This window comes from Talpa europaea (assembly GCF_964194135.1).
Source record: "Talpa europaea genome assembly, chromosome: 4".
Classification (NCBI taxonomy): domain Eukaryota; kingdom Metazoa; phylum Chordata; class Mammalia; order Eulipotyphla; family Talpidae; genus Talpa; species Talpa europaea.
Window position 1 is genome coordinate 18,412,383 of NC_140070.1, and position 14,161 is coordinate 18,426,543.

Genomic DNA, 14,161 nt, shown 5'->3' on the forward strand with positions numbered 1-14,161 from the left:
TATAATCTCAGCAGAGAGTTTATAGGATCATCTCAAGGGATATATTGTAGGTCCAGTCAGTTTAAGATAAATTCCTGGTGATTGCAAAGTACTTCTTTAGATCAGACATTAGACTCAATCAATATTTTTCCAAATTTAGAATTGAATGAGTATGCATTAAAAATTTGCATTCATTTTCATTTTTTATGTTAAAAAGCACTCTTAGGCACTTTTGGTCTAGGGATGAACATTTACCCCAATAGTACAGCCCTCTGTAGCCCTTTGAACACCAGGTCTCGTGGAGCTAGTGAACTGCAGTTACCAGTTGTCAAATCCCTTGGTGTGTCAAATCCCTCAGTGTGCTTGCTGGGAGACCCATTGTGCTTTTGTTACTAGAAATGTACAGATACCATAGATAAGGAAAAGAGGAGGGAGGGATTTAATCTTATCAAGTTTCTTCAATCACCACATGGGTAAAACTTATATTCTTTCATTCTTTTAGTCATTCAACAAGTATTCACTGAACACCTACTATGTGCCAGGCATTTTGCCAGGGTCTGGGAATACAATTGGTACACCAGAAATGGGCCCTGAATTCAACAAGCTTAAAGGGTATTGGGGGACAGAAACAACTAAACAGGCTACTAAAATTCAGGGTGGTGAGGGGGAAATGCAGCCTACTTTGGCACATACTACTGTTGAGGAGTCTGGGTTGGTACCGGGGGAACTAAGATAGGCAGAGGGTGAGAGGGGATTTTCCACGTGGAAGAGAGAGGTAGTGGAGAGGGCTTTCCTTGCTAAGAGGACACTGTGCAGAGGTGTGGCAGGGAGGGTACTGAAAGCTCTCTGTGTAGCTGGAACATAGTGGGTGAGGCAGGAAGGGCGAAGAGATGGGAAGCTGGAGAGATCAGCTGGAGCCAAATCACAGGTTTTTTGTAAATTATGTTAAAAAGTTTTGGATTTTGCTCTATGGAAAAAGGTTTGAGCAGGAGGTATTATAAAAGAGTTGGTAGAGCTTTTATTGTGGTTTGCTTTAAGTTGGTTTGCTTTTATTGTGGTGTGGAGACTGGATTGGAGAATTGGGAAATTCAATGAACCAAGTGGTGGTCAGTGCAAATCAGGCAATGGGTAATTTCCTGTCAGAAGGGAGGATTGGCAGTGGCATTTCTACCAGGGTGGAGGACTTTGAGATTGTTGGGAAGATGGAAATCCAAAATGATCCTTGGGAAAGCTGGGCAGATGATCAAGTCATCTAACCATTCCAAGAGCAGCAAAGGATTATCTAGCAGCTGTGCATAACTTACAAAAATTAAACATGAAAAAAGCAGAGAAATGCTCAGCCACCATCTTGGAGTGAAAAGACAGGAGAAGGTGTTCATAATACCTTGAAATCCCCAAGTATCATCCATTTACAATTACATCACCTTCATTTGAATTTTGCTCTATGGAAAAAGAATTGTACTGACCACCACCTGGTTCATTGAATTCCCTAATTCTCTAATCCAGTCTCCACATCACAATAAAGGCAAACTTTACCAACTCTTTTATAATACCTCCTGCTCAAAACTTTTTCTATAGAGCAAAATCCAAATGAAGGTGATGTAATTGTACATTACAAAGTTTTATTTAGCAAGCCTGCTCTTCATCTTCTATATCTTATGTGGTCAAGACACTCCAGAATCTCATGTAAATGACTTCAATATATAACCAGTCTGCAGTACCACTATGCACTTAGCCCTTTGATTTTTAGAGGCAAGTGGAATGAAATCAAGTTTGATGAAAAAAAGCGATAGTAGCTTAATAAATAACTCAAATCATGGTTGCATAAGGCTGGCTCTGAGAAAAACTGTTTCAGCAGGAGAAAAATTTTGGTTCTTTCTACTCACACTACCCATATTTGTTTTCTTCCAAGTTTCTAAGTTCTTTCCATTTCTCTTTCCTGGCTGCAGTTACCCATCCATACCTGAATCTCCAGGAATACTGCTCCTCTTAGATCTATCAATAGTTAAGGATACTGGTCTTGCAATTATTCAGGGTCCAGTTTCTAATAAAGTCAATCAAGTGCACTCATTTATTATGTTAGCAAATAAACATACTATGTTAGCAAACTAACATACTGCAAAAAAATGATCAAACCAATAAATTAAGTGAATAATTGACTATGAAGTGAAGGCATTTCCTACTCAGTTTCCCTGGGTGGTGTGGAAATCTCATGGTGATTAAAGGTACCAGGCAGGTGTCTGTCTGGGCTCAACTCATAGTTTCAGTACCCATCAGCTGTGAGACTCTGGGAAGAGTTGCTGAATGTGCATTTTAGTCTCTTCATGTGCGGAAAGGGAATGCCATATATCTATTTTATAGGGTTGTTGAGACTGTTACATGATATAAGGCATAGATAACTAGTGACAGGGTATGGAACATAGTAAGTGCTCAATAAAGATTTATAACTGTTTTTGTTATTATTATTATTATTGCTGTTTTTAAGCTTTGGCTCTTCAAAGCTTTAACCCAAAGACATGAACAATACATGATTTGAGTCATAATAATAAGGCCTGTGACTGAACTCTTGAGGGGGCAAAGGGAGGATTTTTTTATATGTGACTCCATTTTAACCACATAGGGGCTGTCTATTTCACACATATGTAGTCTAACTCTGCATAGCAAACACATACTAAACTTGAAGTTCTTAGAAGTAGAAACTGTCTTATTTATTTACCATAGTGTCCCTAGCAGCTAATACAATGTCTGGCATGTAGCTGGTGCTCAATAAATTCTGTTGAATAAGTAAATAACAGAAATATCCTGATGATAAAGTTTCTAAAATCAATACTGTTACCTGACACCACAACTATAAAAGCAGCCCAATATAATTAGAATATAATCACTAAAATTCTCACAGATGTTTTGTAATTTACATTGAAATCTAAGACTAATTATTTTGCATATTTATTTGTTATTTTCAACTTTACTTAATAGTGTCATTGCATGGTCCCCTCAATTCTCATCCTTAATATTTCAAAGCATGATGGTATTTAATCATATAACCCAGTAAATAGGTTATGTTTGCAATGGACTCTGCAAATCAGGATCTTTCTTTTTTTCCCCCATTACAGTTTTCTGGTAAAGTCTTGTTATTCTAAAAGATATGAGTTATTTGAAGAAAGGCAAAGAAGGCTTAGACTAACATCATGTATGGATTATATCATTATAAGGTTTTTGTTTCTTAAGAACATAATCATAAATATAGGATTTCAAAAACTAAATCAAGGACTCTTGTGTGTGGTGAGGTTGGGGTTTCTGATTAATTCCAATACTTTAAAAGAGCTAACAAAGAAAACTATCTTTTTTCTATTCACTGACACCTAAAATTCTTTTAAGACAAGGACAAGAGTAAGTTATAAATATAAAAGCAAATGACTTCAATTGTTTCTTTCAAAAGAGATTTTGATGGAGATGCAGAAAAATTATAGTTTCAGATACCCAAGGGTATTGATCTAGGAATAAAAAGCAAGCACTCAGACAGGACTGAGGAAGTCAAAACAAAGAGGGCAAGAAAGAACCTATTTGTTAAATTGCATTTTGAGGTTGCAAAGAGGTTATTTCAAGTTTATATTTTTGCTTGCATCTAATTAAAAGAAGCAATTGGAAAAAAATACTGCAAGTTAAATATAGTCTTGATCCATTAGATTGACAATCAATCAGCAAACTTGAGGCTTGATAACCTGAGAGAGATTTAATAAGAATCAATTAAAAACAACTTGTTATAAAAATGGCAGCTGGAAAATTTCCCCTTAATCCAAAGAAATAATAAGAAACCGATATGGAAACCAAAGGTTGGAACTGCCTGGATCCATTTGTACAGGAGAGATTAATGAATGATTTTTCTCTCTAGCAATGTAGACTTGTAATTAAGGTTGCTTTTATGAGTGTTTTTCTTTTATAAAAAAACTTGAAGTCAGGGACATGATTAGGTATAGCTATAGTTATATGCAAATGAATCCTATATTTGATTAGCAGGGGCAATATGTCAACAGAGTACATTTTCAATTCTGAGACAAGATGTACAAATCATGATACAAAATGATCATGATGCAAACAAATCGTGATTTCTAAATAATGCCAAATAAATTACATTTGTGTCAAAATTGCTAAGTGATATGAAATTCAGGTTTCTTTGAGAACCTTGGAAGTCTAGAGAGCTGGATTAATGTCAAGTGCTTACTGGTCTTTCATGCTGTAGAATTGACGACTTCCCAGGTTCATATTCAAAAATACTCCTTGGCTCGGAACGAAATTTTCTTGTGTCCACTTTTCTGTCTGGAGGATCCCAGTCATGCCTAGAAATAAACAACATATTTCATGTTGAAATAATTCTCCATGCTCAAAGCAGCTGCATAAAATCAATCACTATCTGTTTTCAAAGTTAATTTTACTATAGATTAAAAAGAAATTCTCAGGATTAGAAAGTTAATCTGCAAACAATACCATATTTGTGTTCCATTGTATGTAGATGATTTAAAGAAAGCCATTTCTTTTATTTCTTATTATATTTTCCTCTATTTTTTCCCCCTACAATGACTCTCTTCCTGTTGGCTCAAATATTCACACAGGGGGTTTGTAATCATACAGCCAGTGACCTGCTAGTAAGTAAGCCCTTGGGTCACAGATAACAGTTGTGCAGGCTTGTGTTTGGGCTAAGTGGCAGATTTGCTCCCATGAGCTAAGTGAGCTTATCCCAACCCTCTGTCACCAGGTATCCTTGATCCAAAGTGACAAGGAGTAATGCAAACACCATGTTTGATCTTGTTTATCTTATAAGTGGCATCATAGTTGGCCTGCGAAAAGCACAAAAGCATCACTTCGTTTGCCATCCAACGGAACAGCTGTATGCCTCTGAGTGCCTCCTTTAAAAGCCAGACTCACACCTATCTCATTGCATAGGAGATGTTGGCATAAGCTCCTTTCTATGAATTCTTTCAAGGGGCTGTGGAGGAGGGATTGAGAAAGTAAAGCTTTTCCAGGTACCTGGGGCTAAAGAACATTTCTTTCGAGAGGATCATTTTTGAGGAAGAAGGATTTTCTAACAATAGATGAAGGCAATTTTGACTCAATGGAATGACATGATGACTCTTTGGCACATCAGAAATTACAATGCTCTAAGAGATGAGAATTAGGGGCAAGTTCTGGTTTTCTGGTAAACTGATGGATGATATTTAACAGAGGAGTTTTGAGCACTGCATGAGACAAGATCTATAAAAACCATTTGGGAATGTTAAAGACATTATCATATTTCTTAATAAGAGATGTATTTTTATAAAATACATTGGACAAATAAGATATTTAAGTCTGAGTTAATTTTGTTTTTTATGGCAGAGATGTCACTTTGTGTCTAGACAATTATTTCGCAACTGTAAAGTATACTTTCTAATCATAGAATTCATCATGAGGGGATTGATATTAAAATGACACACGTGATATGTGTCTACTTTCATGGTATCTTGTATCCTCTATTGCCATCAGATACTCTCAATGGAAATATGATATTTATGGGATGGGTATGATGGATACTTAATAACTAGTATTAATACTGAATAATTTTATATCTTTATTAGTTGGTAGTTTAGTATGAGTTTTGGACTTACTAGCTGGATGAGTTGAGCCAGTTACTAAACCACAGCTTTCTTTCTCCCTAAAAATGAGTTTAAAATAGAATATATCTCATTGGGCTATTCTCAGAATTAAAATGATAGGATACAGAAAGTACTTAGTCTAGATTTGGCCTCATTAGTGAGCTTTATAAGTAGGCTCATTAGTCATAAGCCTAATAAAAATTAGTACAATAAAAGTATATTTGTAATTTTTAAATTTTCATGTAAATAGGTTATATAAAAATAATTCACTGGGGGAAATGAAACATATCTCAAAAAAAGTAAGTGGTTATGAATCATAGATAGACACTAACAAATACCTTGTTTATGATTTATGAATAATCTTCTCTATTTTCAAAAAGACACTTTTGCATATCATAGGGGAAATATTAATTATTAATAGATCTAACATCTAACATTTCAAATTGAAGGAATCTGAAAATTAATGACATAGTCTATGCCTTGTTATACCAAAGGGAGACCCTGTCTATTATTTTGAGTAACTTATCTTCTTCTATGAACTTATTTCTTAAAAAGTAGAGCTTGTGCCCCTGCAGCTTCAAGTCTAACTTAGATCATGACAAAATATGAACCGTGAAAGTGCTTGCTCCTGTCTCAGGTGGGGAGGCCCATTTGGCTCACGTACTGACAATAAGCTTATGTAGAATCTCTCTCTGGGTAAGGGAAGCACTAATTCTTCTACTGACTGTCATGCAGACTTATTCTTATCCTAAAGGAAACAAAGGCAACTTTTGGGCAAAATGCCTTACTTTTCCGTTGAAGACCGATATCTGGGTTGAAGTGGAGGAACTGGAGGAGGAACATGTGGGGGCGGGACTGGGGAGGAGGCATCCTTAAAGACATCTGGGCCGTTGTCGGAGTGACTTTTGGACAGGGGTCTGTAGGTCTGGGTCTTCGCTGCAGGATGTGACTGAGCACTATAGGGTGAGTTGTACAGGCCTATCAAGAGGCAACACGACAAAGCAAAACAGAAGGAAGGAACATTTTAAAAGCGCAATAAATAGCCAGTGGTTATACCAAAATAAGCCTATTTTTGATGCATGCAAAAGATAGTCTGTTCTTTGAAATTTATTACCATTATCAATTTACTAATCATTAATATATTAATTCATTATTAATATATTCCATACACATGCATTGATTGCAGTAAATCTTCATCAATTATTTTGGAATTAGTAATAATTCAGACTGGTAGTAGGAATAAGCTTACAGGTACTCAGCATTATTCGCCTGGATAATATTAACTAATAACATAGTTACGGTTTCAGAGGAAGATTAAAAGTACTTAGCAGAACGGTTTCCAATTATGTCCTATTACTTTAATATCTCTGACTTACATTTGATTATTGACATGTAAATTGCAATCAAACAAAATATTGGGTAAGTTGTATATGTGCTATGCAAAACTAAGGAAACACACACCCTCACTAAACTTATCAGGCATCTGGGGAAATGACACAAGCAGAATTAGGATTGGAAATTATTTGCAACATATGATCAAGACCAAATGAGGAAAGCATATATTAGAAATTAAGGGATTTTGGAAGATGGTGATTGGTCAGGGAAGGTATGGAATAGATGGGGTTAGCGTGGACTGTGAAGGTTTAGTCTGGGAAAGAGAGTAGCACAGGTGACACAGAGGCAGAAAGTGCATGACTTCAACTCCTGATGCAGGATTAGTAGAAGGGGAAAGGGCTAGTTGTAGTTACTTTGTCTACTGATTAAATGTTAAAACTCTCTAAAGGACTTTACAAGGTTATACGTAACAACTCTTCAAATTTACTGATGACTCATGGATACAAACTTCAATACTAAAAAATTATAAAATTCTGGATTGCCCACAACCCCAATCTTTTTGAATTAAATCTGTTTTCACTCATTGTTTCTCCTGAAGGTCCACACACATCACATGACAAAAAAGAGACAATGACTGCACTTCATGTATTGCCTCAGTTCTACAGACTTTGATCTTAGAGCTAAACACAGGCAGTGAGCTGGGGGTACCTACCACCAGGATTAAAAACACCTTAGTGGGCTTCCTGCTGTCATGTAGAAGAGTGAGGAAAACCAGAGGTCTTGCAACTTGCTTACTTGTTCTACTTGCTCCCTCCCCTCCCCAAACATTTATTTTTTGAGAAAGGTTAAAGTATCTCTGACAGTTCAAGGGCCTAAGTGTTGGTCTTTTGGTGTCGGGATGGAGAGAAGCTCATGCGGTTCTGAGGAGAGGCTGGCAAGGGACCCCTAAGTGAGGCTGCAGCTGCTCAAGGGAAAGCGAGCAGTCTGAGTCTGGGGGAGCCTGCTCTAAAGAAAGAAAAAACTGATGCTGGGTCACAGTTCCGTGCCTGGGGCTAGGCAGTTAGCAGCCCCGCGTGGGACCCCCTGATGTGACACATAGGAGGAAACGATAATGGAAAGTTCTTTTTAGGGGGCCCTCACTCAGCCTGCAACCACCTCTCCAAACACCAATGCACTCAAAAACACACTGAATTGCCCAGAATAGAAGTCATTCCATTATGATCATTAGCAACTGGGTCAGAAAAGAGGGACTTTAAAAACTCCAACAATGAATGGTGGTATTTTGGAGTGAAAGCATGGACAAGTCACAGAATTCATCATTTGACTTGGTTTTTTTTGTGTGTGTGAAGTGTCTGAAAGATCTTATGCAACTGTAATCAGTCTATTGATTAAAGGAGACCTTTATCATATTTTGTACCCCATGACAATAGGTACTTTCACAGCTGTCCTTTGCTCTGGTTAAACATTCCTGAAGTGGGGAGCAAACTAACAGTGGGAATGAAGGAGATAAAAGATTGTTAGTTCTCATTTCCAAGAGAAAAGCTCAATCCTTTCGTCATGCATGCTGGGAGAAAGGAAAAAGCATCCCCCTGAAAACATGTGCTCAGAGTGACAAAAAAGTGACCACAAAGTTCTTCCAAGCATTACAGAGCATCCAATGGTCATTGCAAGCAAGGAAACCCATCCTACCTGCATTATAGGTATAAGGAGTATTATACATGTCTGTGTCATCATCTAGAAAATGAAACATAAATATTTTGGTAATACAGATTCAGTCACCATAACAAGGCACAACAAGACAGCAGAATTTGGAGAAACAACAGAAATTTGTTAGAAAACCAATGTTTTTGCCCTGTTCATAGTACTGTTTTTAAATTTCCAAATGTTACTTTTTTTTCTGGACTTTGCGCTTTGCCCTCTCTTGTCTGCATCCTATTTGCTTTGTGGTTCTCTTCATAGCATATGAGGTCTGTCCCTTAGCCCTACTTCCCCAGGCAACTGTCTCTTCTGGATCATTAATTTATTTTTGTAGGTGCTTAAAAGATCTCCTTTCAACTCTCTGAGATCTACCTATGCCCACTCTTGATAAGGAGCAGTCATGTGTGGACAGAGGAATAATGGGTCTGAGTGAGCTGACAACACGTCACACAGATTGTCAATAGGGGAGGCCAAGGGCACAAGACCACCACACCTGATGCTCCTCCAAGATCCCCTCAAACAAGCTTCTCAGAACCTCAGGGGTGAGGCAGGAGTACAGGGGTCTGTGATTTGAGAGGTGGTAAAAGGAGAAGAGGAGGAATATTGACAGGAAAGAGGGAAGGCTGTGAAGTTTGCCAAGGTCTTGACATTTTGTGTGAACAAAAACTGTATAAATGACAAGTGTACAATACATCCTTCAACCTACAAAGACTTGATTACAAAACGGAACATACTTACCAGGCTTGTGCACCATGTGAATTTGCTTAAACATTGTCTTATACCAGTCCTTCGGTCTGTCAACTGTCTATAAAAGAGAAGTTCCGATGGTTACAAAATTGGTTCCAAACATCACTCCTCTTTCTATGTTTTATCTTTTTTTTAAAAGATTTATTTATTTATACAAGAACTGGGGTACAGGCCAGAGGCGCAGGAGGGTGAAAGAATTCACCAGAGACAGAGCAGGGAACAGAACAGACAGATGACCGAAGACACTGCTGAGGGGAGTAGCTGAGGAGAGCAGTGGGAGAGACAGGAGAGGTCTGCCGCACCATGTGTATATCTCCCTGACTGGCTGGGAATCAAACCCTGTGCTGCAGAGGCTGCGGACAGATTCACAGAGATGCACTCAACCTGCTGCACCACCGGGGAGGCCCTGTTTTATCTTTTTAAATAGTGGATTTCTGTTCTGTGATACATTTTCTGATCTCTTACTATTCCATAATGACAGTATAGGTAATCTATTCAGTTTTCTATGTAGTTTATGAATATATTACCCCTTATTTGAGTGAAGACTGAATTGATACGTTAAAAGTGGTGATTTCATTTTTACCAAATCATACTTGTGTGCAGCACTAGGTACCTGCTATTTATGCAAACATATTTATATAAAATTCACAGAATAAGATGAATAGTGTTGCAATAGTTTAGGTTAACTTATTTAGATGCCAATTATCATCATCCTAAAAAAAAATTTAGTGAGTGTTCTATTCAGGACATTATTTTTAGAATTAACTAAGGAATATTTTTGACTCAAACTGTATTCTGATCAGCTTAGACTTAGGGAAATAGAAATTTGATATTTACTAGTCTATATGAGAATACTGGATCTAGTAGACAATCCAGAGTCTTAGAGGATATCAAAATATGGATATTGTTTAAAAATTTAGCATAATAAAATATGCAACATTTGCTTTGCCAAATTGTAAGTTTCTTGAGAGCATAAGTTCCTTGTTTATGTTGCTGAGGCTTTTGACATGATCGAAATAGTGGGTTTAGTGGAAAGTTTAAATTAATGTCATATCAACCCAGGCTCAAATCTTTGTTCCTTTAACTGCTGTTTAATAATTCCTACCAATAAGAATTTGGGAAGGTTACAGGTAACCTTTTAGAACTGCAGTTTCCTCCTCTTTAAAATGAAATAATGATATCTATATTATAAGATATTATGGAAATAGATTTGAGGCAATATATACAGAAAGGCTGAAAACTGAGCAGAATATAAACATTTCCCAATAAATAATAATAGCATGGAATGACAAGTATTTATAGAATGATTAAATTTGGGTTTATTTGGATAGAACCCTATCTTATTGTATATCTATAAAACACTATTGTATACTTGTGAATGTAGACATACACTTTTATAATAATAACTAAAGATTTTGCTGGGCAAGATCTTTACCTCAACATTTCCCAGCTACTCAGGCAAGAAATTTGACCATTCTTTGCACAGTAGCTAAATATACCAGATTTTCTGAGGCAGTTCTCTTGAGATAAAATATAAAAAATATTAGGACTGCCACAAAAATAGTATTGAGCTTGTGAGACTGCACTTTGGTTTAAATTCATATCCTAACCTTTCTCTCAGAAATATGGTCCTTGCATGTTTCATTTGGAATTTGTTTTGTGCTATATCTAAATTTACTTTGATTTCTAAGAATATATGATTGTGGTAATCACGACAGATATAGACTAACCATTAAGGGTTACTTGACTGTTGCAAATCATCTCTTCATTCTTTCTAGGCTCTTTGTTCAATGAAAAAAATTGAGGGGCTTGCTAATTTGCATTATATTTAAACAGTCTGAGCTGGTGGGAACCGGGCCACAATGAAGGAGCAGAGCTATTATTTATTGGTGCAGCAAAGTAGTTGGATGTGGATCTTTAGGACACATTTGTTTTCATAAATGACTGATTTCTCTTTTTTAGTCTTATTTTCTTTACAGCATTCAGCAGGAGAAAATAAGATGTCACTTTATGCAAAAATGTTTTTCACCCATACCTGGATACAACCAATGACAACAAGGAAGCCGAGTAAGTTACTTATATCACTGTATATGGCAATGTAACTTGACAGACAGGGTTTCTTTTCTTCACTTGCTGGAGGGCATATATTGGGCAGATTTCAGTTGAGCCATCTGCTAGCTTTATATGGTGAGCCCAGAGATGCCAGAAATGCTCCGTTGGTTGGCAAAGGGGAATATGAAACTGGTAAGAGAGAATACTAAAACTCTCAGTCCCTTTCTAAAAGAAGTACGCTCAGCGTTTAATGTTCCCTTTATAAATGTCATCAAGGAGATTGTTATGGCTAATACTGAGATTAAGTAAATCAAAGGCTACTCAAATGCGAGGAAATTTGCTTTTATACACATTCTTCAAAATAAACTTGCACGGACAGTAACTACCAGTTATTGCTTAGCTATTTTCTATAACCTTGATGAAAGGCACCTGAATTTTCACCTTCCTACAATTTACAAAACACCAGAGCTCTGTTGATTTAACATGCAGAGGTCCCCCAAAAGGAAAAGATTCATAATCTCTATGCACCAGTTCTTTGTTCTTGTCGATTTGCAACTTCGGAAATCCTTAATGGTGTCATGTTTGAACTGGGAGAAAAGAATCTTGTATTTCACTTCACTAGCTGGCCCTAATTACACAGTTTCATGGGATGGGAACCCTAGCTATGATTGTCATTGTGGTTAAGAGTGGCAGTGAGCTCCCTTCAGCAGTGTATTTCAGTAGACCTGCCTGTTCTGTGCCCCACTCTGTCTCTGGTGAAACCTCTCCCCCCCCCCCGCACCTCTGGCCTACACCCCAGTTCTTGTACACATAAATAAATAAAAATCTTTTTTTTTTATTAGAATAGAATGTCAACGAAAGGATAATACAGACATCCCAGGTCACATGAGAGATAGCAGACAGTGGAACAGCTGCTGTTCCTTCAGATAACTCAAAGGAACATTTTTTGACTCTTGGCTTTCTAGAGTTTCCAGGCTACTTTACAAAATTCTGCTTCCTTCGCATAAGCTGCTTGTCTAAAATGGTACTGCAGCACGGGACGTGGAGGTGGTGCTGCCTTTGGAGGATACACTGAGCAGAAAGCCGGGTGGAGCAATTTGAATCCAATCATCTTTATTTTCCAGACAAATGAGGAAGAAAAATAACCTTGGAAACTCTTGGCCTGCTGCGACTCAGAGACAGCCTGACTCAACATTTATAAACACAACTATACTTGGGGATGTGCTCTGCAAGGCTGAAAAATAGGAGATGGAGTAAGAGAGGAGTCTTTCCAGACCTTTGCAGAGTTCACCTTCTTTGTAAAGTTTTAAAAGTCTAAATAAGAGTACGGTTGTGCGTAAAAATGATGGTTCCTTTTAAGGAACTTCTGGGTTGCTTATATTTTATAGAAGGGAAACTGATATTGAATATTTAATATATGTGTTTGATAGGCATATCTTAATATGTTTTTTATTTGGAAGTAAACAGCGTAAACATTTTAATATTACTTTAGCTTTAACCACACATATTTCAGTTTTCTTCTTTGAAAAACTAACCAGCAAGGTCATCGATAATCAAGAAAATGTTGTCTTATGGATTTAAAAAATGAACCAGCTTTACTTGTTCATTTTTTATAGATCATTTATTGACTTAAAAACCCACCCAGAGGTCTCAGATAAAATCTTTTCAGACATAATCTGTACATAAAAGCAGGGTTTTTCTGATTTGCAAATAAATGTACATGCCTCAAAAGCTCAATTAAAACCAACGACACCATTTTGTCTGACACTGTGTCCCTACATTATTAGGAAAGAATCTCATTTAATCATTTGAGTCAGAAACTTAAAAATGAAACAAACGACAAAACACCATCCCCAGAACATAAAATGTTGTAAGATTAAGAACATGAGTCACAATCCCTGAACTTCTCTTGTCACTTAAATATGACAACAGAGATTTTGAGGACTTTATCACTAGTCACATTCATCATTCCCAGAATGTAATTAGTCAAAAACACCAGGGACTACTATCCAGCTTTGCTTTTGAGTACAGATTCCTGGAATACTTGATTTTAAATATTCTCTCTATTCATGGAACACATCAACCCCATTAATAAATGCAAATTCCAAGAGGGCAGGAAACCCCCATAATTAGCCTTTAGGTCATTTTCAGGGTTTCCAATCTGACCACGGCTTTTTGTTCTGCTCTCTTCCCCAGTTCCTTTCCTCTGGCCACTATTGTCTTGGTGTGCCCCCTTCCCCCACTTCTGAATTTCAGGGAAGCAGCTCTTGGCAACATCCCAGCCAATACCCAGTGGGTGTCACAGGCAAAGTGTGAGCAGCCGGAGCCCTACGCCTGCACCACCCCTCCCCCACGTCACCTGCAAAGGTGCTGCGGCTCTCATGCTGTCCCTCTGTCTTCCTCAGCCTCCAGTGGCCAGCACAGACCTTCTCTTCAAGTGGACTTGGTCACAAGCAGCTGCCTGCCCAAGCTCCCTCTGCTACCGGAGCCTTGCCAGAAGGGGCTGCCCTGACGCACTGAGCTATGCCTTGGCAGAGCTTAAAGACTAAAAAAAAAATCCAGACACTTTCACTTGTCATCCCCAGAGAGCTCTCAGCAGGCACAGCTGAAGAGGGACAGACACCTCGACTGTGTGTTTTCCCTCGGTTTTGCCTTTCCATGACATTAACTGCCTCATTCCCATCATCTCCCCTCCCAGCCCTGAATTCACAGCTCCCCTT

At 37.7% G+C, this 14,161-nt stretch overlaps 1 protein-coding gene across 28 annotated transcripts in view; it reads right to left on the reverse strand.

The window, feature by feature from the left end:
* SORBS2 (sorbin and SH3 domain containing 2) overlaps nucleotides 1-14,161 on the reverse strand; it is a gene marked incomplete at both ends in the record, with an annotated part of 86,332 nt that overhangs the window by 48,041 nt on the left and 24,130 nt on the right. For 20 of the 28 annotated variants that reach the window (XM_084232005.1, XM_084232000.1, XM_084231999.1 and 17 more), the window contains 4 exons: nucleotides 4,202-4,316; nucleotides 6,398-6,587; nucleotides 8,634-8,678; nucleotides 9,381-9,447. In XM_084232005.1, the coding sequence (XP_084088131.1) occupies nucleotides 4,202-4,316; nucleotides 6,398-6,587; nucleotides 8,634-8,678; nucleotides 9,381-9,447 (417 nt within the window). The remainder of the gene's footprint in view (nucleotides 1-4,201; nucleotides 4,317-6,397; nucleotides 6,588-8,633; nucleotides 8,679-9,380; nucleotides 9,448-14,161) is intronic. The other 8 variants (XM_084232001.1, XM_084232012.1, XM_084231998.1 and 5 more) reach the window with 1 other exon arrangement.